Genomic DNA, 22,841 nt, shown 5'->3' on the forward strand with positions numbered 1-22,841 from the left:
CTTTCTTATGCTTTTGACCTAAAGAACGATGAGGCGCATAAGGGTTTCAGCCTGCAGAGTGGCCTGACAGGCTGGGAAGCGTAGCCTCCAGCCTGAAGCCAAAAACATACATTCTGAGGGAGGGACAAAGTGAAAGGGAGCAGGGTGGCAGAATATACATATTTAATAAGCTATAGGAGGAATCATGAATATTTATGAAAGGAGAAACATGTACATGTGCAATTGAGCTTCATTGCCCCTTCATGGGTCCTAGGTACAAAAAATGGGGCATCAGCATGATCTGAAGAGTTTTCAGCCTCTGATGTCAAAAGGTGAAGTAGAGGCCAATAAAACCCTTACTGTGCCTGCTCCGTAGATTGGCCAGAACCACTCCATAGTGGGTAGTCTGCTAGGCAAAAAAGGGAGGGCAGCAACAGGCTGATATCAGTGGTGGAGTCTTTTGAAAGGGATGGTTTCTATTTATCCCTTAGGGAAGAAAGCCTGATCCTGGTTAGTAAGGGAGGGGATATAACAAGGCAAAGCAAGAACTCAGTTTTCAAGGTTACTCTGGGTCCCCTTGGCCAAAAGGGAGTCCGTTCAGTCAGCTGGGGGGCTTAGTACTTAATTTGTATTTCTCTTGCCTCATTTTTAGGATGTGTAAGATGCTGAAGATAATTGCGTCTCTTTCATAGTGTTGCAGTGAGGATGAAATTAGGTGATTCAGATAAAGTGCCAGAACATTAATTTATTTAAATAAATACTTACTGAGCATATATGCCCCATGCGTCAGGCCCCTGATGATACAGCAGTAAGTACAACTGATTGAAAGGAAATGAAAACTGCCCCCTTGGATCTTTTAATTCTATATAACAAATAATAACAACGAATCTCTGGCACATAGGAGTGCTATGTATTATCTCTGTTACAAAGCAATATCCTAAGACAAGTTTTATGGTCCTAACCTAAATTATTTCTATATATATATATATTTTTGAGACAGAGTTTTGCTCTTGTCGCCCAGGCTGGAGTGCAATGGCATGATCTCAGCTCACTGCAACCTCTACCTCCCGGGTTCAAGCTATTCTCCTGCCTCAACCTCCCAAGTAGTTGGGATTACAGGCGCCTGCCATCACACCTGGCTAAGTTTTGTACTTTTAGTAGAGACGGGGTTTCACCACGTTGGCTAGTCTGGTCTTGAACTCCTGACCTCAGGTGATCCACCCGCTTCGGCCTCCCAAAGTGCTGGGATGACAGGCATGAGCCACCGCGCCTGGCCTATTTCTGTAATTTTTATTGTAATAAAAGAATAATACTCCACAAATACTTACAGTGATAATGCCTACGGCATAAAGACACAATCCAAGGTAACTCAAGTTTCATTGAGAGGTCACCAGAAACTGGGAAGTGGGGGAAACAAATTTGAAAAGAAGGTCTGCTGATGAAAGTGATTGCATTTACCACACACTTTCGTCCAAGAAAAGCTATGTGAGTACGCCAACACCGGCCTAAAATCTTCCTAAGAATGCGTGCTTATAGCCTATTTGTTTAAACAAGGGGAGAAAGTTAACATTCAAACACCAGAGATTCTGAATATATTTTATTAGTTCAAATGCCTCTACAGTTAACAGTCTCGGGGGTTTGGTTAACAGGGCAGATGAAAGCAGTTCATGAAACAGTGGAAAATATAACCTGATCAAGTCTGATGCAGTCTATAAAGGCAAGGCCCCAGCCTCCGTTGCTACGGCAACCGACTCCGCCCCCACCCGGAGAGGGAACCTGAAACTTGGCGACCCCAGCACCCCAGCGGGGTGGTCGCCTCCCTTCCGTGTCCGCGGCTTTGTTTTTTATGGTTGGGAATAGGTAAGGGACACAAGTCAACGGGGATGCTAGATTCGTCCCCTCTGGTCTCCGTAGAGGGAGCTATAAAAGGAGGTTCGTCCACAAGCAGAAACCCCTCTGTGGCGCCTCAACGTTAAGGACCCCTACGAGTCCCTTTCGCCGGCGGGAGACTAAAGGCCGGAAAAGTACAGCCCGCCCAGGGGTGGGAGCCGAGCTAGCCCCACCTCCCGGTGGCTTCTCGCGATCGTCGAGACGCAGCAAGCCTATGTAACTTCCGGTCGCGACCCATCAGCTCCTCGGCGATTGGTCCGTTTCCACGGCCGCCTGGGTGACGTTATCGCCGGGTCCTGGGGCTGCACGTGTGGTGAGGCCTACAGAAGCGGCCTTCAGCTGGACCTTGGTCTCCCCGCCGGACTTCGAGGGTGTCATCGCCGCCCCTTTTGGGGGTGAGCGCCGCGCGGCTGCAGCATGGTGAGCAAGCCTTGCTTGTTTCGGCGGCCGAGCGCTGTGGTTTTGCAGAGGCCAGGCTGCTTTCGGTAATACCTTGGCTACTGCGGCCTTGGTCTGGGTCATGCCAGAGGCTGCTTGCGGCACAGTACCCCGAAATGGGCCACCCTCACCACCCTGGGCATTCTTTGTAAGTTACAGTCTCCCACCGCCGAGCCTCCCTGGGATGTGGCCCGGAGAGGAGAATGGCCTTTTTGTTTTACCCCTGGGAGCCTGCAGCCCTGCGCGCTTTCGGTTAACTAAAAGCTGGTGACTGCCGACACAAACGCGCAACCTTGTGCTTCTTGGGGTCGAGCAGAGGGAGCTGCTGGTCTCCCTCAGCGTTGGAGTGGCAGGTGTCTGCCTGTCTGTTTTCTCTGAGAAAGGGAACTTGTGGGAGAGCATAAGGTTGGGCCCAAAGTAAAGCCACTTAATTGGTTTTCCAGTTTAGAGAATCAAAATTGAATAGCGAAGTAAGAATGTAGAAAGAGGTGATGGATCTTATTAAACTTTAGCTTTTTGTGTCGTGATTTTATTTACTGGTTGGTAGATGCTCTGTGTGGAGCTGTCTACTCCAGATTATGTTGTGGCAGGCTTCTTGTCATTCTGGTTCAGTCGGCCAGGGGCCTTCCCTGAGCAGCCAGTGTAAAGTAGCTTTTAAGGCATTTTCACGTCACTGTCTTATATTTTCTTCACCGGAAATTATCTTGATTTTCTTGCTAAGAACAGGGACTTTTATCTGACTTTCCCACTTCTGTATTCTCAGTTCCCATAACAAGGTCTGGCACAAAGTAGATGCTCAAGGAATGTTTGTTGAAGGAAGGTTAAGTATGGATTCTGCAGAACACAGCTGATGTTGCCTGCCCTAGAAGTGTAGATTTTTAAAAAGTATCTTTAACATGACTACTAAAGATGCATGTGTGGACTATGGAATTATTCTCCGTCTTTTTGTTCTGTTTTAATTAATTGTTGTGATTTTGTTCCTTTGAAGCCTCACAGGAAGAAAAAGCCCTTTATAGAGAAGAAGAAAGCTGTGTCTTTTCACTTGGTCCACCGGAGCCAACGAGATCCTTTAGCAGCAGATGAGACTGCACCCCAGAGGGTTCTATTGCCCACACAAAAAGTAGGTCCTGTTCTTTAGCCAGTCAGTTTGTAGGTAGACAATGGGTTTTTTTTTTTTTTTTTTTTTTTTTTTTTAAATAAATAGAGTCTTAGCATGTTGCCCAGGCTGGTCTTGAACTCCTGGACTTAAGCAGTCCTCCCAGTTTGGCCTCCAAAAGTGCTGGGATTACAGGCATGAGCCACCGCGCCTGGCTATGTTAATAGTTTTTAATAAATTGTTAGCCAGCTGTTATTCTCAGATAACTGATATTCTGGGAAATAATCTATAAGTTAATTATCAGTACAGTTGGTGATTTTTACATCATTCACATTATTTTGATTGGGAAGACAAAGATCTTTATTTGAGATGTTTAAATGAGCAAATCTTGTAGAATAATGGTAAATATTTACCAAAGCACCAGCTACAATGCGGCATGATGTTATGTAGGGCACCGATATATGCTCAAACTGTGCTTTCTCTAAGATCCTGCCGTTTCGTAACCGCAAACTGCATTTTGCCTCCTGGTTGCTCATCTTAGGAAATGTAAAATTTCTGAGCTCCTTGGTTAGCTCAGGGAACTTTGCAAGGGAGCCTGGGAAAGATTGACTTAATGTTAGACTCTACTTATTAAGACTCTTAATGTTACACGACACTTACTAAGTGTAGATATTATGAAACAGAGTGTTGGGAAACAGAGTACTGGGGGACATGGGCCATGTTTAGCTTTTCAGTAAAGCCAGTTTTGTTGTATGTTGAGAAGGGTTTTTTTGCATATAAATACAAGAAATTGTACTTACCTTTCAAGGTGCCCGAATCTCTGTTGCCCAGGCTGGCATGCAAAGTGGCTCTATCTCAGCTCACTGCAACTTCTGCCTCTTGGGCTCAAGCAATCCTCCCACCTTAGCCTCCGGAGTAGCTGGTACTACAGGCACACGCCACCTGGCCTGGCTAATTTTTAAAATTATTTTGTAGAAACGAGGTCTCACTATTTTGCCCAGGCTGGTCTTGAACTCCTAGGCTCAAGTGATCCTCCTACCTCAGCATCCCAAAGTGCTGGGATTATAGGCATGAGCCACTGCACCTGGCCCCCCAGGTCTTTTCTTATAACCCTCCAAATAGATGATAAAATAAATTGTATGTTTGTTTCTTGACTCAAAATGTTGCACAGAAATGTCTAGTGGAAGGAGCAATTGTTATTTATTTTTATTGCCCTTTTAAAAGCATGAATGTTTTCATTCCATTTTAATGTTATGTAGCACTCTGGTTTTGAAGCTGTACGTTTCCTGTTTGTCAAGAATTCTTTGTCTTTTTTCCCATCAGCCAAAATGTTCATGTGCCATCTGCCTCCTACTTGGAAAGCTGTACTCATTGTAATATTCCCATGCCTTATCCTTGGAAGGCTTACTGATTCCATTTTGTTTATAGATAGTGAAGAAAGTACTAATTCCATTTCGTTTATAGATAGACAATGAAGAAAGGCGAGCAGAACAGAGGAAGTATGGAGTGTTCTTTGATGACGACTATGACTACCTGCAGCACCTGAAGGAACCATCTGGGCCTTCAGAGCTTATTCCCTCAAGTACCTTCAGTGCACACAACAGGAGAGAGGAGAAAGAAGAAACGCTAGTAATTCCAGTAAGGCTTTTCAGCAATTTAATTGTGGGAGTGAGGTGAAGAAATCATTTTTGAATCAAGATATCTGTTTGGGGCAAGAAATGGTGTCCGTATGAAGAGCACAAAGATAGACCACGCCTCCACTTAAAATTATATATGTGTATGCATGTGTATACCATCAGGAGAGAATAGGTCACGTCTTCTCTGGTGGCAGGTGTCAACAGTAACAGCCTTTTTATAGGTTCAGAACTTTTGATAGATAGACATGGCCATGTTAGACAGCACTTTTCAATAGGAGAAAAGCAGCTGACATTCTACACGTTAACAACATAACTGTTTTCAGGATCATAAACTCTTGTTCTAAGATAGGACTTAACTTTTGTGGAATATTCAGATCTTTAACACTTTTGTAAAAGCTGCAGGCTACTCATAAGCGAACAGAATGAGTGGATGATAATAACGTTCCTGTCTTGTAAACAAATGTTCGGTCCACTTTAATACCTTCTCTTTCAGGACAAATGATAGTATGTGTTTATATGAAATTAGTGCTGTTAGTCTAAGTTCTGTTTTCTCCCCTGTTTATGTTAAGAATGCCCATGTTGTATGCCTTCGTGACCTTATTTTTAATTTGATGTAGAGTAAATTTTCCTGTGGGAAACTTTTATATCACCTAGCACTTTAAAAAAAGGAGACATTCATTAGGTTTATAAGCAAAAGGTAAGAGATAGAAAGGGCACCAGTTTACCCTGCTCCTCATTCCCCAATTCTGTCATGGTCTAGGCATTCCTTTCCTTGGGGAAGATGTGATTGTAGTTCTTACAGGTAATAGCTTGTTGCTTAAGGAGACTCAGAAAGGTTAGGTTTCAGGATACCATCCCAAAGAAAGGTAATAACTGCAGCTGCTCGTTCACTAACTAGGTTGTGGCTCTTTTGTAACGCCCCAAATCCCACCACATCTCTGTCATAGAGAACCAACTTCTTTATTCCTTCTTCCTCAAGGCTTTATTGGTAGTAGGGACTTATTGGCTCACTTGCTTCTATAACCTATTGAGGGAGAGAAGGGGTTCCTTAGTGGCTCAACTTGTTTATCTAAGGGAGAAAATTCTTAGTAAAGTCTTGCCTGGCTTGTATTGACTGGTACAAGACTAACTGTTGTTGTCGTTGTTGTTGTTGTCGTTGTTGTTGTTGTTGTTGTTGAGACGGAGTTTTGCTCCTGTTGCCCAGGCTGGAGTGCAATGGTACGATCTCGGCTCACTGCAACCTCCGCCTCCCGGGTTCAAGCGATTCTCCTGCCTCAGCCTCCCTAGTAGCTGGGATTGCAGGCATGTGGCACTGTGCCTGGCTAATTTTGTATTTTTAGTAGAGCCGGGGTTTCTCCGTGTTGGTCAGGCTGGTCTCGAACTCCCGACCTCAGGTGATCCGCCTGCCTCGGCCTCCCAAAGTGCTGGGATTACAGGCGTGAGCCACCGCGCCCGGTCGTACAAGACTAACTTTTAATCCTTAATTCATTTTGAGTAAAAGCAATCACTAATTGGCTTTTTAACAGGATAAGGCTCTTAAATGGACACTTCAGTGACCTTTGCAGGGACAGCTGAATTGTATTTAAAAACAGAAGTGTGGTTGGTTTTCTGAAGAGCTATGAAAAAATATGGATTAGTCCCATATACTTTTTTTACTTTAATTTATAACACACCACCAAATTCGAGTAGATTAGAAATAATGAATAACCCCTAGAAACAGTGTAAGACAGTGTAAAAAGGCAGTATAGAAATGATTGATGCTTGAGCAGGCCCTGATTTTGACATGAAAGAAAGAGGGTGGTGCTGTTGTGGAAAGTAGCTGGGCAAATGTCATGTAGTTGAGAACTACTGCAACCAATGAAAACACAGCACTCCTCTAAAAACAGTAATTTCTCTTTAAACTCTTAATCGTGTGTGTGATTCTTTGACTACTTTTCAAGATTTGAAAAATATCTCACAAAGGTAAATTCATTTAACACAAACTGACCTTGTGTTTAACCCCAAACTTCTAAGGATAAATATCACAAAGGTACCTTTTTAAAAACCTAAAAGACTATGTAGATTTTACTACAATTTTAAGTAATTAATAATGTAATATCCTTAAAAAACATTAAATTGTACACTTTAAGTGAATTGTATGTGAATGATGTCTTAGTAAAGCTGTTTTCTTAAAAATATACTCTACAGCAAAATAACATCTTTGCCCATGTTTGTGCTACTGAGAAACTCATTTTGGAAGCCATAACATCTTGCTGTGTGTACACTGCCATATGTAGCCTTTACTCATGCTCCTCAGAGGCTTCCAATTCAGAGAGCTTTCTCAGTGAGCCAATGAGGATGCACATTCCAGCTTTGTGCCTCCTCCTGGGCTGAGGATAGGGTAGGTGGTGAGGTGCACAGAGATAAATAACACATGGTGGTTGTCCTCACGTTATCAACTGTTTGGTCAGGGAGAGGAAACAAGCATAAGAACCAGTCAGAGAATGTAGGCTAGCAAGCACATGTTTAAGTAGATTGCAGTGTGTGAAGAAGGCGGGAAGTTCACACAAAGGGAAGTTCTAGGACAGTGATCAGAAAGGGCTTCAGAGGGTAGGAACCGAGCTGGCCACCAAGCGGTGGGTACTGTTGACAGGAGAAGGAACATTTTCAGTCAGGCTGCCGAGACAGTGAGCACTGTGGTTCCGTGTCAGGCACATGCGTGCCAAGTAAAGTGTTTTGCATTATTACATGACTGAGGAATGAACTTGATTTGCATGGTCATATAGAATAACTGAGAAATTTGGATACGCAGGGTAGGCCTTGATTTTATAGGTCCTTGAGAACCAGGGCCTTAAATACAGAGTGAAAAATTGAGACCTGTCAGAAACTCAAGAAGGTCACATGAAAAACTATTAAAGGAGCTTAATCTCGCCGTGGGTATGAAGGTTGTACTAGATATAGACTAGCCATATGAGCGGTTGCAGTCATTTATGTTTTGGTTAACTATAAATAAGGTGATGCCCCAAAGAATAGAGTGAAGTCACTGTATGTAAGAGATTTCAAGGGGACATAGGACAGAGCAAAATGATTTATAACCACCCGAGGATTTAAGATAGCCAATTCATACAAGGGCTGTGCCATTACTAGAGATTAGGACATTATCTCTAGTTTAAGAGGAAAAAGTTTAATTTTGTTTTGAAATTTCAGGCAAGTGGAGTTAAGAAACTCTGGGATTTGAATCCCAGAATCTCACTTACTGATCATTCTCAGGCAGGTGGGCCATTTAAACTTTCCTAGTTTTCGTTCTTTTGGTAAAACATGGTGATACCTTATGGGATCTGAGGGATAAATGGAATAATTTGCTAGAGAAAGCATTGTGATGTGTTATAGAGAGTTACTTTTGGGTTTATAATGGAATATACCTGTTTAACGTATATACAACCTGGAGCACAGGTGAGAGAACACAGAATGTAGTTGTAATAGTTTCCTAGGACTGCAGTAACAAATTACCACAAACTAGGTGACTTAAAACAACAGAAATTTCTTCCTTCATGGTTCTGGAGGTCAGAAGTTTGAAATGAAGGTATCAGCAGGTTTGGTTTTTTTCTTGGGGGCTTAGAGGGAGAGGCTGTTGAATGGCTCATTCCTAACTTCCGAAGTTTACTGGTGATCATTCCTTGGAATTCCTTGCCTTATAGAGGCCTCACTCCAGTCTGCTGTCATCTGCACATGGCATTCTCCCCTGTGAGTCTCTGTCTTCATGTGGTCTCGTTATAGGACCATGGTCCAGTAAGACCTCATCTTATTATAGTTGAGAGGAACCTATTTCAAATATGGTCAGTCTAAGGTTCTGGATGGACATTGATTTGGGGGGGACTTCAACCCAGTACACTAGTTAAGAAGAATTTCCAAATAAACCTAACCATTGTGCAATTTCTTTTTCAAGAGCACTGGAATTAAGTTGCCTTCATCAGTGTTTGCTTCAGAGTTTGAGGAAGATGTTGGATTGTTAAATAAAGCAGCTCCAGTTTCAGGTATTTTTAATTGCTTTATCTTTTCATATGGATAGATGTATTTTGCAAAACATAAAGAAATGATGTGGGATTTTTCTATCCCCAGTAAAGTATTGAAACAATTGAGATATGTCTGGAATTCAGATCAGGGATTATTAGGAAGGGATGAATGCGATCTTTGTGTTTTTGTATTCCTACCATCAAATCCTTATATCTTTTGAGTTCCTGTTTGGAGAGGAAAGTGGGGAGACTATTCTTGGTAATCTAGTTAGGGGAATTGTAACCTTCACATAACCTCTTGCGAAGATAGTGGTATTCATTATTCGTTACTTGTAGTGTAATTTTGAAAAATAATCTGTTTTTCAGAATTTCTCCCCAGAGCATACAGGTATTTTTATGGAAGTTCATTTTGCCATCTACACATATATTGGGGGAAATTTTTTATTTTTAATTTGTAGTACCAACACTGTATTTCAGAACAAACACAAAAGTCCACAGAAGTGGTGTTGGTATTTTCTCCTAAGTTGCCTTAATTATTAACTAACACCTGTCCTGTGGCATTCATTAATTAATTTATTCTACAGATTTTTGAGTTGCCACTGTCTGTGTGGCAGGGCCTTGGGTTAAAACAGAATAAAGCATAGTCTCTGACCCAAGAATTTACCTCATTTTGGAAAAATAAACAATAAATGATAAATTACAGTATAGAAGGATATTACTAGTGGGGTGAGTAGCACCAAACCCAGCCTCACAGGGTTGGGCAAGGCTTTCTAAAGAAGGTGATATCTAGTTTGTTTCTTAAGTAAAAGTTAGGTAGGTGGAAGAAGGAGGGGGAGGGGTGGGGACTAGAGGATGTTCCAGACAGAGGACTGTATGTCCTAAGGCAAGAGAACGTGAATATAGGTAACTATACACATTTTAGCCTGCCCAGAAGGAAGGGTATGGATTAAAAAGAAATGAGGCCGGAGGGTTAAGTAATGGCCATGTAGCAGAGGGTGTTGGAGGCCATGTCAGATGATAAATTTGGAGTTGAAAGTTTTTCTTGAACTTGAGTTTTTTGTTTTCATTTTCTGCTCCTTGTGGAGCAGGGCTAAGTCCTAAGCAGTGTGCCCAGAGTCAGCCTAGTATATTTATAGATGGAAGAACATATCTGAAGAAACAGGTAGGTAGGTATTAAAATCTCAAAGTCAGAAAATACTGAAAGTATAACAGTCTAAAAATTGTTCATTTGAGTTATTTTTAACAGGTGAATTTAAAGCCCAGTTTCTTCTTGCAGACAAAAGCTTTGAATTATGCTAGACGAAGTTAAACATTATAGATGTATAATGGAACATTATTTTTACCAGTGGATATTAAAAGGAGAAGCATCATTTCTTTTTTCATTTTTTTTTTTAAATTATACTTTAAGTCCTGGGATATATGTGCAGAATGTGCAGGTTTGTTACGTAGGTATACACGTCATGGTGGTTTGCTGCACCCATCAACCCATCATCTACATTAGGCATTTCTCCTAATGCTATCCCTCCCCTAGGCCCCCATCACCCAACAGGCCCCAGTGTGTGATGTTCCCCTCCCTGTGTCCATGTGTTCTCATTGTTCAACTCCCACTTATGAGTGAGAACATGCAGTGTTTGGTTTTCTGTTCTTGTGTTGGTTTGTTGAGAATGATGGTTTCCAGCTTCATCCATGTCCCTGCAGAGGACATGAACGTGTCCTTTTTTATGGCTGCATAGTATTCCATGGTGTATATGTGCCACATTTTCTTTATCCAGTCTATCATTGATGGGCATTTAAGTTGGTTCCAAGTCTTTGCTATTGTGAACAGTGCTACAATAAACCTATGCGTGCATGTGTCTTTATAGTGGAATGATTTATTATCCTTTGGGTATATACCCAGTAATGGGATTGCTGGGTCAAATGGTATTTCTGGTTCTAGATCCTTGAGGAATCGCCACACTGTCTTCCACAATGGTTGAACTAATTTACACTCCCAACAACAACATAAAAGCATTCCTGTTTCTCCACATCCTCTCCAGAATCTGTTGTTTCCTGACTTTTTAATGATTGCCATTCTAACTGGCGTGAGATGGTATCATTGTGGTTTTGATTTGCATTTCTCTAATGACCAGTGATGATGAGCTTTTTTTCATGTTTGTTGGCTGCATAAATGTCTTCATTTGAGAAATATCTGTTCCTATCTTTTGCCCACTTTTCAATGGGGTTGTTTGTTTTTTTCTTGTAAATTTAAGTTCTTTGTAGATTCTGGATATTAGCCCTTTGTCAGATGGATTGATTGCAAAAATTTTCTCCCATTGTGTGGGTTGCCTGTTGACTCTGATGGTAGTTTCTTTTGCTGTGCAGAAGCTCTTTAATTTAATTAGATCCCATTTGTTAATTTTGGCTTTTGTTGCCATTGCTTTTGATGTTTTAGTCAAGAAGTCTTTGCCCATGCCTATATCCTGAATGGTATTGCTTAGGTTTTCTTCTAGAGTTTTTATGGTTTTAGGTCTTACGTTGAAGTCTTTAATCCATCTTGAGTTAATTTTTGTATAAGGTGTAAAGAAGGGGTCCAGTGTCAGTTTTCTGCATGTGGCTAGCCAGTTTTCCCAATGCCATTTATTAAATACGGAATCCTTTCCCCATTGCTTGTTTTTGTTAGGATTGTCAAAGATCAGATGGCTGTAGATGTGTGGTGTTATTTCTGAGGCCTCTGTTCTGTTCCATTGGTCTATATATCTGTTTTGGTACCAGTACCATGCTGTTTTGATTACTGTAGCTGTGTAGTATAGTTTGAAGTCAGGTAGTGTGATGCCTCCAGCTTTGTTCTTTCTGCTTAGGATTATCTTGTAAATTACTTTGGGCAGTATGGCCATTTTTATGATATTGATTCTTCCTATCCATGAGCATGGAATGTTTTTCCATTTGTTTGTGTCCCCTCTGATTTCTTTGAGCAGTGGTTTGTAGTTCTCCTTGAAGAGGTCCTTCACATCCCTTGTAAGTTGGATTCCTAGGTATTTTATTCTCTTTGTAGCAATTGTGAATGGGAGTTCACTCACGATTTGGCTCTCTGTTTGTCTATTATTGGTATATAGGAATGCTTGTGATTTTTGCACATTGATTTTGTATCCTGAGACTTTGCTGAAGTTGCTTACCAGCTTAAGGAGATTTTGGGCTGAAATGATGGGATTTTCTAAATAGACAGTCATGTTATCCGCAAACAGAAACAATTTGACTTCCTCTCTTCCTATTGGAATACCCTTTATTTCTTTCTCTTTCCTGATTGCCCTGGCCAGAACTTCCAATACTGTGTTGAATAGGATTGGTGAGAGAGGGCATCCTTGTCTTGTGCCAGTTTTCAAAGGGAATGCTTCCAGCTTTTGCCCATTCAGTATGATATTTGCTGAGGGTTTGTCATAAATAGCTCTTATTATTTTGAGATATGTTCCATCAATACCTAGTTTATTGAGAGTTTTTAGCATGAAGGGGTGTTGAATTTTATCAAAGGCCTTTTCTGCATCTATTGAGATAATCATGTGGTTTTTGTCATTGGTTCTGTTTATGTAATGGATTACGTTGAACCAGCCTTGCATCCCAGGGATGAAGCTGACTTGATTGTGGTGAATAAGCTTTTTGATGTGCTTTTGGATTCGTTTTGCCAGTTTTTTATTGACGATTTTCGCATTGATGTTCATCAGGGATATTGGCCTGAAATTTTCTTTTTTTGTTGTGTCTCTGCCAGGTTTTGGTATCAGGATGATGCTGGCCTCATAAAATGAGTTAGAGAGGAGTCCCTCTTTTTCTATTGTTTGGAATAGTTTCAGAAGGAATGGTATCAGCTCCTCTCTGTACCTCTGGTAGAATTTGGCTGTGAATCTGTCTGGTCCTGGGCTTCTCTTTTGGTTGTTAGGCTATTGCTGCCTCTATTTCAGAACATGTTATTGGTCTGTTCAGGGATTCCACTTCTTCCTGATTTAGCCTTGGGAGGGTGTATGTGTCCAGGAATTTATCCATTTCTTCTAGATTTTCTAGTTTATTTGCATAGAGGTGTTTATAGTATTCTCTGATGGTAATTTGTATTTCTGTGGGATCGGTGGTGATATCCCCTTTATCATTTTTTATTGTGTCTATTTGATTCTTCTCTCTTTTCTTCTTTATTAGTCTGGCTAGCAGTCTATCTATTTTGTTAATCTTTTCAAAAAACCAGCTCCTGGATTCATTGGTTTTTTTGAAGGGTTTTCGTGTCTCTATCTCCTTCAGTTCTGCTGTGTTTTAGTTATGTCTTGTCTTCTACTTGGTTTTGAATTTGTTTGCTCTTGTTTCTCTACTTCTTTTAATTGTGATGTTAGGGTGTCGATTTTAGATCTTTCCTGCTTTTCTCCTGTGGGAATTTAGTGCTATAAATTTCCCCTTAAACACTGCTTTAGCTGTGTCCCAGAGATTCTGGTATGTTGTGTCTTTTTTCTCATTGGTTTCAAAGAACTTATTTATTTCTACCTTATTTTTGTTATTTAGCCAGTAGTCATTCAGGAGCAGGTTGTTCAGTTTCCAAGTAGTTGTGCATTTTTGAGTGGATTTCTTAATCCTGAGTTCTAATTTGATTGCAGTGTGGTCTGAGAGACTGTTTGTTATGATTGCCATTCTTTTGCATTTGCTGAGGAGTGTTTTACTTCCAATTATGTGGTCAATTTTAGGATAAGTGCAATGTGGTGCTGAGAAGAATGTATATTCTGTTGTTTTGGGGTGGAGAGTTATGTCACTGTCTATTAGGTCTGCTTGGTCCAGGGCTGAGTTCAAGTCCTGAAGATCCTTGTGAATTTTCTGTCTCGTTGATCTGTCTAATATTGACAGTGGGGTGTTAAAGTCTCCCATTATTATTGTGTGGGAGTCTAAGTCTCTTTGTAGGTCTCTTAGAACTTGCTTTATGAATCTGGGTGCTCCTGTATTAGGTGCATATATATTTAGGGTAGTTAGCTCTTCTTGTTGCATTGTTCCCTTTACTATTATGTAATGCCCTTCTTTGTGTTTTTTGATCTTTGTTGGTTTAAAGTCTGTTTTACCAGAGACTAGGATTGCAACCCTTGCTGTTTTTGCTTTCCATTTGCTTGGTAAATATCCTCCATTCCTTTATTTTGAGTCTGTGTGCGTCTTTGCACGTGAGATAGGTCTCCTGAATACAGCACACTGATGGGTCTTGACTCTTTATCCAATTTGCCAGTCTGTGTCTTTTAATTGGGGCATTTAGCCCATTTACATTTAAGGTTAATATTGTAATGTGTTAGTTTGATTCTGTCATTATGATGCTAGCTGGTTATTTTGCCCATTAGTTTATGCAATTTCTTCATAGTATTACTGTTTGGTATGTTTTGCAGTGGCTGGTACCAGTTTTTCCTTTCCATATTTAGTGCTTCCTTCAGGAGCTCTTGTAAGGCAGGCCTGGTGGTGACAAAATCTCTCAGCATTTGCTTATCTGGAAAGGATTTTATTTCTCCTTCACTTATAAAACTTAATTTGGCTGGATATGAGATTCTAAGTTGAAAATTCTTTACTTTAAGAATGTTGAGTATTGGCCCCCACTTTGTTCTGGCTTGTACGGTTTCTGCCAAAAGATCCACTGTTAGTCTGATGGGCTTCTCTTTGTGGGTAACCCGACCTTTCTCTCTGGCTGCCCTTAACATTTTTTTCTTCATTTCAACCTTCGTGAATCTGACGATTATGTGTCTTGGGGTTGCTCTTCTCGAGGAGTATCTTTGTGGTGTTCTCTGTGTTTCCTGAATTTGAATGTTGGCCTCTCTTGCTAGGTTGGGTAAGTTCTCCTGGATAATATCCTGAAGAGTGTTTTTCAACTTGGTTCCATTCTCCCTATCACTTTCAGGTACACCAATCAAACGTAGAGATTTGGTCTTTTCACATAGTCCCATATTTCTTGGAGGCTTTGTTTGTTCCTTTTCATTCTTTTTTCTCTAATCTTGTCTTCACGCTTTATTTCATTAAGTTGATCTTCATTCGCTGATATCCTTTCTTCCACTTGATCAATTCGGCTATTGATACTTGTGTATGCTTCACAAAGTTCCCTTGCTGTGTTTTTCAGCTCCATCAGGTCATTTATGTTCTTCTCTAAACTGGTAATTCTAGTTAGCAATTCCTGTAACCTTTTTTCAAGGTTTTTAGCTTCCTTGCGTTGGGTTAGAACATGCTCCTTTAGCTCCAAGGAGTTTGTTACTACCCACCTTCTGAAGCATACTTCTGTCAGTTCATCAAACTCATTCTCCGTCCAGTTTTGTTCCCTTGCCGGCGAGGAGTTGTGATCCTTTGAAGAGAAGAGGCATTCTGGTTTTTGGAAATTTCAGCCTTTTTGTGCTGGTTTTTCCTCATCTTCTTGGATTTATCTACCTTTGGTCATTGTTGTTGGTGACCTTTGGATGGGGTTTCTGTGTGGACGTCCTATTTGTTGATGTTGATGCTATTCCTTTCTGTTAGGTTTACTTCTAACAGTCAGACCCCTCTGCTGTAGGTCTGCTGGAGTTTGCTGGAGGTCCACTCCAGTCCCTGTTTGCCTGGGTATCACCAGCAGAGGCTGCAGAACAGCAAAGATTGCTGCTTGTTCCTTCCTCTGGAAGCTTTGTCCCAGAGGGTTACCCGCCAGATGCCAACCAGAGCTCTCCTCTATGAGGTGTCTGTTGACCCCTGATGGGAGGTGTCTCCCAAGCAGGAGGCACAGGGGTCAGGGACCCACTTGAGGAGGCAGTCTGTCCCTTAGCAGAGCTCGAGCACTGTGCCGGGAGATCCGCTGCTCTCTTCAGAGCCGGCAGGCAGGAACGTTTGAGTCTGCTGAAGCTGTGCCCACAGCCGCCGCTTCCCCCAGGTGCTCTGTCCCAGGAAGATGGGAGTTTTATTTATAAGCCCCTGACTAGGGCTGAGGCAGCATTTTGTTTCCTTTTTTTGTCTTGGAGTGGTCATTCTTTATTCTTCACTAGACTGAACTTAGTTCTTAATCATTCTTTTATCCTCAATATATTAATAGACTCTTGCTATCATAGGTCCTTATATTGTGAGTTAAGTGAATGAATTGTTGCTGTCTTGGGAATTATTGCTCAATTTTTGTTTTCCTTCTAGGACCTCGACTGGATTTTGATCCTGACATTGTTGCAGCTCTTGATGATGATTTTGACTTTGATGATCCAGATAATCTGCTTGAGGATGACTTTATTCTTCAGGCCAATAAGGCAACAGGAGAGGAAGAGGGAATGGATATACAGTATGTGTGGTTTGTTTCAAAGCAGAGATGATGACCTAAGTGTTACTGCTTCAGTGGGATGGTAACCATAGAACGTTACAGTTGGAAGAGACCTTCAAGAGCATTTAATCTGAGACTTCTGTATTTTAGAGCAGAAAATGTGAGATTCATTGCTTTTCCTACCAAACCAGATTGATCAAACACCCTCACTCTTCCTGCCTAGACAAGAACCCTTCCTGAAATACCTTCCAATTTTACTTGTGTAAAGTGGTTTTGTTCTGTTACTTTTTAAGTTGTTTTGGTAGGTAATTTATGACCTTTACTTTAGGAAATCTGAGAATGAAGATGACAGCGAGTGGGAAGATGTGGATGATGAGAAGGGAGATAGCAATGATGACTATGACTCTGCAGGCCTATTGTCAGATGAAGATCATATGTCTGTGCCCGGAAAAACTCACGGAGCTATAGCAGATCACTTATTCTGGAGTGAGGAAACAAAAAGTCGCTTCACGGAGTATTCGATGACTTCCTCAGTCATGAGGAGAAATGAACAGCTGACCCTACATGATGAGAGGTTTGAGAAGGTAAGGTCCCCACATAAGGGATGCTTTAGTACTATCTTATGATAAATTTTTTTTTTTAAATACCTGTCAGCTTTAGCCCAGGTTGAAGTGCTCACCAACCACAAAGTCAATCATAGGAAGTTTACAACTATCCAGCTATAGGTTCGTGTAGCCAGCATAAAGCAGAAGGGTATCAGTGCAGTACAGGAGCACAAAGACTGCAAAGGGAGCATAGAACTGTTCAGAAGAAGAGTAATTGCTTAGGAGGATGTGACTTTTCCAATTTACATCACACGCTTACACCAGGAGGTGGCTCAAATGATGCCTCATTCAACCTGAATGGATAACCAAAAGTAGCTGTAATAGTTTTATTCTCAGTAACTGTGGTAGGACAACTCACTTGAGTTTCTGTTTGGCCCTTAAAACCCCCAGAAGTGGCCCTTAAACTCTCATCATCTCTAATGTTGTGCTTCTTTATTATGTATGTCATATATAGATTTGTCTCAGATTAGAATGTGAATCCCCCAAGGGCAGAGAGTTTTTTATATTTTGCTCACGATACATCTGAAAGCCTAAAATGGTGTCTTGGCATGTAGTAGAAGTTTAAAGTGTTCCATAAATGATAAATGAATGAAGGAATAGTTTGCTTCAAGGTGAGTCTAAAGATAGAAGCAGTCCACTCGAGGACCTTGACGAAGCCGAGCGGGTTGAGGTTGATCTGGAAACTGGACCATCCTCTGGCCAAGTCAGCTGATCCACCCGCGAGCTAAGTAGATGTTAGGCGCCTTGCTGTGTGCCTTGTTTTTTTTGTTATTTTTATTTTTTTATTTTTTAAAAAGAGAGATTGGGACCCAAAGCTAAAACTTTTGAGTGTTGAAAAGAGTGTATCTCTTTATTAAAACAGAGCATAAAAGCACCTTAGTTATTGTCGTTTTCCCTTTACGTATTCTATGAGGCCAGTCACCCTAGTTTTGATTCTGGAAAGAACGTGTGTAGGTCAAAAGGAGTTGGCTGATCAAACGTTCTTATTTTCCCCCTTGAATTCTGACATCCTGATTCTGAATTTCTTCAACAGTAATCCATAAGATGCTATATTTCTGAAGTATTGGCCTGATTGAGCACATCAAAATTCCATTTCTTTCCATTTCTCATCTGGTGTTTTCAGACATAACTAACACTGAGGAACAGAATGGAAGTAGAGTATAAGACACTTTTGAAAGCTTGTATTTTCATATACTGTATTTGGTTCTGTTGTAACAGATTAGCTCCAGGGTTTATAATCCCAACCTATAGACTGTTTATACAGGTTTTTAATCCCACCTATCCTGTTGTTTGTTCTGTAGCACATAACACCTCCTAACATCATCTCTAATGTTGTGCTTTATTATGTATGTTATATATAGATTTGTCTCGGATTAGAATGTGAATTCCCCAAGGGCAGAGAGTTCTTTGTATTTTGCTGACGGATACATCCAAAAGCCTAAAATGGTGTCTTGGCATGTAATAGAAGTTTAAAGTGTTCCATAAATGATAAATGAATGAAGGAATAGTTGCCTTCAAGGTGAATCTAAAATAAAGGCTCTTACCTTGCTACCTTCTCACCTAATACTATTTTCCCTCTTCTCTTGAGGGAGAAACAAACTGTTGCTACAAATCTCACTCTTCAGGAGATATATCCCCCCCATTTACTCTTTGTCAAAGCTTAACAGTGTCAACACCATTTGCATAATATAGTAATTATTGTCTAAACAAGAACAAATATATACATTAGTAGGAGAATTTTCAGTTGCACAATCTTTTAGTTTGCATAACTAAGGAATATGAAAATATCTTCAGTCTAGGCATAGTGTCTCGTGCCTATAATCTCAGAACTGTGGGAGGCCGAAGCAGATGGATCACTTGAGCCTAGGAGTTTGAGACTGTCTTGGGCAGTGCAGACCCTGTTTCTATTTAAAAAAATAAATAAAATGGCCTGGTATGGTGGCACGTGCCTGTGGTCCCAGCTGCTTGAGAGGCTGAGGTGGGAAGATTGCTTGAGCCTGAGAGTTTGAGGCTGCAGTGAACTATGATCACGCCACTGTACTCCAGGCTGGGAGACAGTGAGATACTTAAAAAAAAGAAAAAGTATCTTCAAAAATGTTCTGACGTAATCTGTGCTGCCTAGCATTTTGTTCTCCAAGCTGAGTGGAATAATGCCTTTCATTTACATGTTAAATGGAAGCCTATTTTTAGTCTAAATGTAAGTCTTAAAGTACTGAGCAGAAATATCTTCCACATCCTATTGTTGCGTTAAATCCCTACTGATATTTTAATGGTAATTTTGATAGTACCTGAATAACTATTGTGTAAGAATAAAGTTAATGTAAAAAAATTTTTAAGTGTGTAGTCTTACTGAGTACATTTGCTTTTCATGGTATCTTTTCTCTGTTTATATTCAAGTTTTATGAGCAATATGATGATGATGAAATTGGAGCTCTGGATAATGCAGAATTGGAAGGTTCTATTCAAGTGGACAGCAATCGCTTACAGGAAGTTTTGAATGACTACTATAAAGAGAAGGCAGAGAAGTATAGTGACTTTTCTTTCCTTGTTTAGCTGTTCTTTTTTTTAAAAAAGAAAAAATTCCAATGAAAGGTCTATAGTATAACTGAATTGAGGAAAAAATTAACCTAGTCAAAATCCATATTAAGAAAATGAAAAAGGAAAAAAGAAAAGGGAAAAAAAAAGATAGGGGGGAGAAAAGAAAGTGGTACATTTTCCATAAACTTTGGCTCATGTATAGCTCATTGTTTTGCCTACATTTTGGTGTTAAATGTTCTGAAGTAGAATGTAATGGGAATATACGAGGAGCCACTTTCTCCGTATCTTTGACTGGAGAAGAGTCATGGTAGAATGTGTATTTGTTTATTAAATTTTTTTTTTTTTTTGAGACGGAGTCTTGCTCTGTTGCCCAGCTCACCTGCAACCTCCACCTCCCAGGTTCAGGTGATTCTCCTGCCTCAGCCTCCTGAGCAGATGTGATTACAGGTGCACGCCGCTATGCCCAGCTAATTTTTGTATTTTTAGTAGAGACGGGGTTCCACCATGTTGGCCAGGCTGGTCTCAAACTCTTGACCTCATGTAATATGCCTGCCTCGATTTCCCAAAGTGCTGGGATTATAGGTCTGAGCCACTGCGCCCAGCCAATTTTTAATTTTTTTTTACTTTATTTTGCTTAAAAGTTTTGTTTTGATAGAAGCATGAATATTATTAGGGTGTGAAATATAAGGACAGGCTGGGCGTGGTGGTGTACACCTGTAATCCCAGCTATTTGGGAGGCTGAGACAGGATCACTTGAACCTGGAAGGCAGAGGTTGCAGTGAGCTGAGATAGCACCACTGCTTCCAGCCCGGGTGACAGGGTGAGACTCTGTCTCAAAAAAAAAAAAAAGAAATGGACACATTCCCCTTGGAAAATAAGATCATGTTTCTAGTCTTTTGGGCTGAAGAATTATTCCAAGTATACGCTCTTTTCATCTTTCTGAAATGCCAGGTGTTCTGAGAAGTAGGTATTTACGTCTCGTGGAAAGACAAGAATTTGTCTCTCCAGCTGGATTAGCGGAACTGACCAGCCAGTTATTTTGGCAAATCAGCATCCACATCAAGCTGACTCTTCTCTGAGAGAAACTGATGAAGTGTTCAAATCAGCTAGAAAGGTCTGATGTTCCATGATCACTATAATATATAGATCCCATAGCAGAAAAAGAAGCTATATAGTTTGAGTGAAATATTTGAATACTTTGCAGAGACAGATGAGTTATGCTTTTTTAGGCTTTAAAAACCTGTTTTCTTAGGAAGCTGCCTTGGAAAGACACAGCTAGATGTTACCTTCCTATCAGCCGAGTGAATGTCCAAAACTCACTGGAGGGAAGAGGCAGGGCTGGGTAGAACAGAGTTTGACCAGAAGATAACGGATGGGTCACTGGAATATGTGCATTTAAAACATTGGTTTTTCCACAGCTAAAAATTGCAGTTCTAGTGACATAGTATAATAATAGGTCATTTTTCCCCCTCTTGGTCTTCACTTTTAAAAACTCGTCTAAAAGTTGTGTAAAATTGAATACCCTTGAACCCTTGGAGGATCAAGACCTGCCAATGAATGAGCTTGATGAGTCTGAGGAGGAAGAAATGATTACTGTAGTCCTTGAAGAAGCCAAAGAGAAGTGGGATTGTGAATCTATTTGTAGTAAGTATATTCACTTTATGATAGTAATTTTTAAGTATTAAAGTATATCAACTTTAGGCTGGGTGCGGTGCCTCACGCCTGTAGTAATCCCAGCACTTTGGGAGGCCGAGGCGGGTGGATCACCTGATGTCAGGAGTTCAAGACCAGCCTGGCCAACATGGTGAAACCCCGTCTCTACTAAAAATACAGAAATTAGCCAGGCATGGTGGCAGGCAACTGTACTCCCAGCTGCTCGAGAGGCTGAGGCAGGAGAATAGCTTGAACCTGGGAGGCAGAGGTTGCAATGAGCCGAGATCACGCCATTGCACTCCAACCTGGGCAACAAGAGCAAAACTCTGTCTAAAAAAAACATATATCAACTTTGAAAAAATACATGTATTTTAATAAGAGGCTTTTAGGAAATTTGTGAAAAATTATTTGGAAAGAGTAATATTCCAATACTGAGTTGTAAGCAATTTATAAAACATTGATCAGAGACTCCAGTGTTATTTTGCACTATGAAAACACAAGGTCAGAAATATAGTAGGAATTCAGTAATGCTTTGTGGAACTGAAAACATGCTTACTGATACATGACTTTTATTTGTTTAGGTACATACTCAAATTTATATAACCATCCACAGCTTATCAAGTATCAACCAAAGGTAAGTCCTAGTGTGCTGAGCTATTTGAAGGATGCGGTGCATAAAAAATAGAGTGCACATTTTCGCACAGTAACTTTTTACCTTTGTGGCTAGAGTGATATTAGAAAAAGCATCAACAGTATGTCATTAATGAGCTATTTTTTAATAGGAATGAGAAGTAACTCTAGTACCATTTTATCTGTATTTCAGCCCAAACAAATTCGAATATCTTCTAAAACAGGAATACCTCTCAATGTCTTACCAAAGAAAGGACTCACAGCAAAGCAAACTGAAAGAATACAGATGATTAATGGCAGTGATCTTCCTAAAGTATCAACTCAGCTACGTTCTAAAAATGAAAGCAAAGAAGATAAAAGAGCAAGAAAGCAAGCTATAAAAGAAGAGCGCAAGGTAAAATATATTTTTAAAATGTGGGATTTACAAAGAGCTGGTGGAGGGGAAATTAGGGGAATTTTGTAAAAGCAGTCTGTATCAGTTTAAAGATGTGAATAATACAAGTATATTCTTGTACTTATAACAGGAACGAAGAGTGGAGAAGAAAGCTAACAAATTAGCATTTAAACTGGAGAAAAGAAGGCAAGAAAAAGAGCTGCTGAACTTGAAGAAGAATGTTGAGGGTCTAAAGCTATAGACAGTGGAGCATACAGGGCAAGGCACTTTATTAGGGGCTCCTCGTCTTTAGTCATCGACTAGAAACTTCAGAAAGACAAAACTGTTTGCCATTTTTACTGGCAGATAAGAGGAAAATACAATATTTGTATTATTTTTATACTAGTAAGTGTTCCCTGCCAACCATCTTGTAAATATTGTAATATTTTAATTTTTAATATTATAAGCTTACATTTGCTCTGAAATAAATGACTTCATGAATGTGAAATGTTTGGATAAATTAAAGGAAAATATCTTCATAACGTGAATGGAATTGGTGTATTCATTTATTTGTATGGTTGTCATAGTTGTTTTTTGCAGATGTTTTCAAATGTTTCTTTGAATCCTCTCCACGCCTTTTCAGGAATTACATGGTTTAATTTACTGTAAATAGAAAAGTGGCCTGGTTAAACTCAATTTTGAAATGCTGACTTTATTCTGTTTAGTGTAAGATGAGTTTTTCTGAGAAGGTTCCACTGTTAGGAAGCTAAGTTTTC

The 22,841-nt window shown here is 40.3% G+C and overlaps 1 protein-coding gene across 3 annotated transcripts; it reads left to right on the forward strand.

The window, feature by feature from the left end:
• Positions 1–1,719: 1,719 nt before the first annotated feature.
• LTV1 (LTV1 ribosome biogenesis factor) lies at positions 1,720–22,613 on the forward strand. Of its 3 annotated transcripts, none has more exons than XM_004044780.5 (11): positions 1,720–2,289; positions 3,296–3,427; positions 4,868–5,041; positions 8,966–9,053; positions 16,146–16,287; positions 16,595–16,850; positions 19,269–19,396; positions 20,914–21,053; positions 21,644–21,696; positions 21,886–22,086; positions 22,217–22,613. In XM_004044780.5, exons 1-11 carry the CDS (start codon positions 2,287–2,289, stop codon positions 22,325–22,327), a joined length of 1,428 nt encoding a protein of 475 aa, XP_004044828.3. In that variant the 5' UTR covers positions 1,720–2,286; the 3' UTR covers positions 22,328–22,613. The 3 variants fall into 3 exon arrangements, with proteins under 3 accessions (XP_004044828.3, XP_055247348.1, XP_018885653.1); XM_055391373.2 differs by having other exon boundaries at positions 2,133–2,455; XM_019030108.4 differs by lacking the exons at positions 1,720–2,289; positions 3,296–3,427; positions 4,868–5,041; positions 8,966–9,053 and having other exon boundaries at positions 16,146–16,426.
• The last annotated feature ends 228 nt before the right edge of the window (positions 22,614–22,841 follow it).

This window comes from Gorilla gorilla, chromosome 5 (genome assembly GCF_029281585.2).
Source record: "Gorilla gorilla gorilla isolate KB3781 chromosome 5, NHGRI_mGorGor1-v2.1_pri, whole genome shotgun sequence".
Classification (NCBI taxonomy): domain Eukaryota; kingdom Metazoa; phylum Chordata; class Mammalia; order Primates; family Hominidae; genus Gorilla; species Gorilla gorilla.

Coding starts and splice junctions, on each gene's coding strand:
- LTV1 (XM_055391373.2), top strand. CDS start 2,390: ATGCCAGAGGCTGCTTGCGGCACAGTACCCCGAAATGGGCCACCCTCA. Junction 2,456..3,295: donor CACCACCCTGGGCATTCTTT/GTAAGTTACAGT, acceptor GTTCCTTTGAAG/CCTCACAGGAAGAAAAAGCC. Junction 9,054..16,145: donor TAAAGCAGCTCCAGTTTCAG/GTATTTTTAATT, acceptor TTTTCCTTCTAG/GACCTCGACTGGATTTTGAT.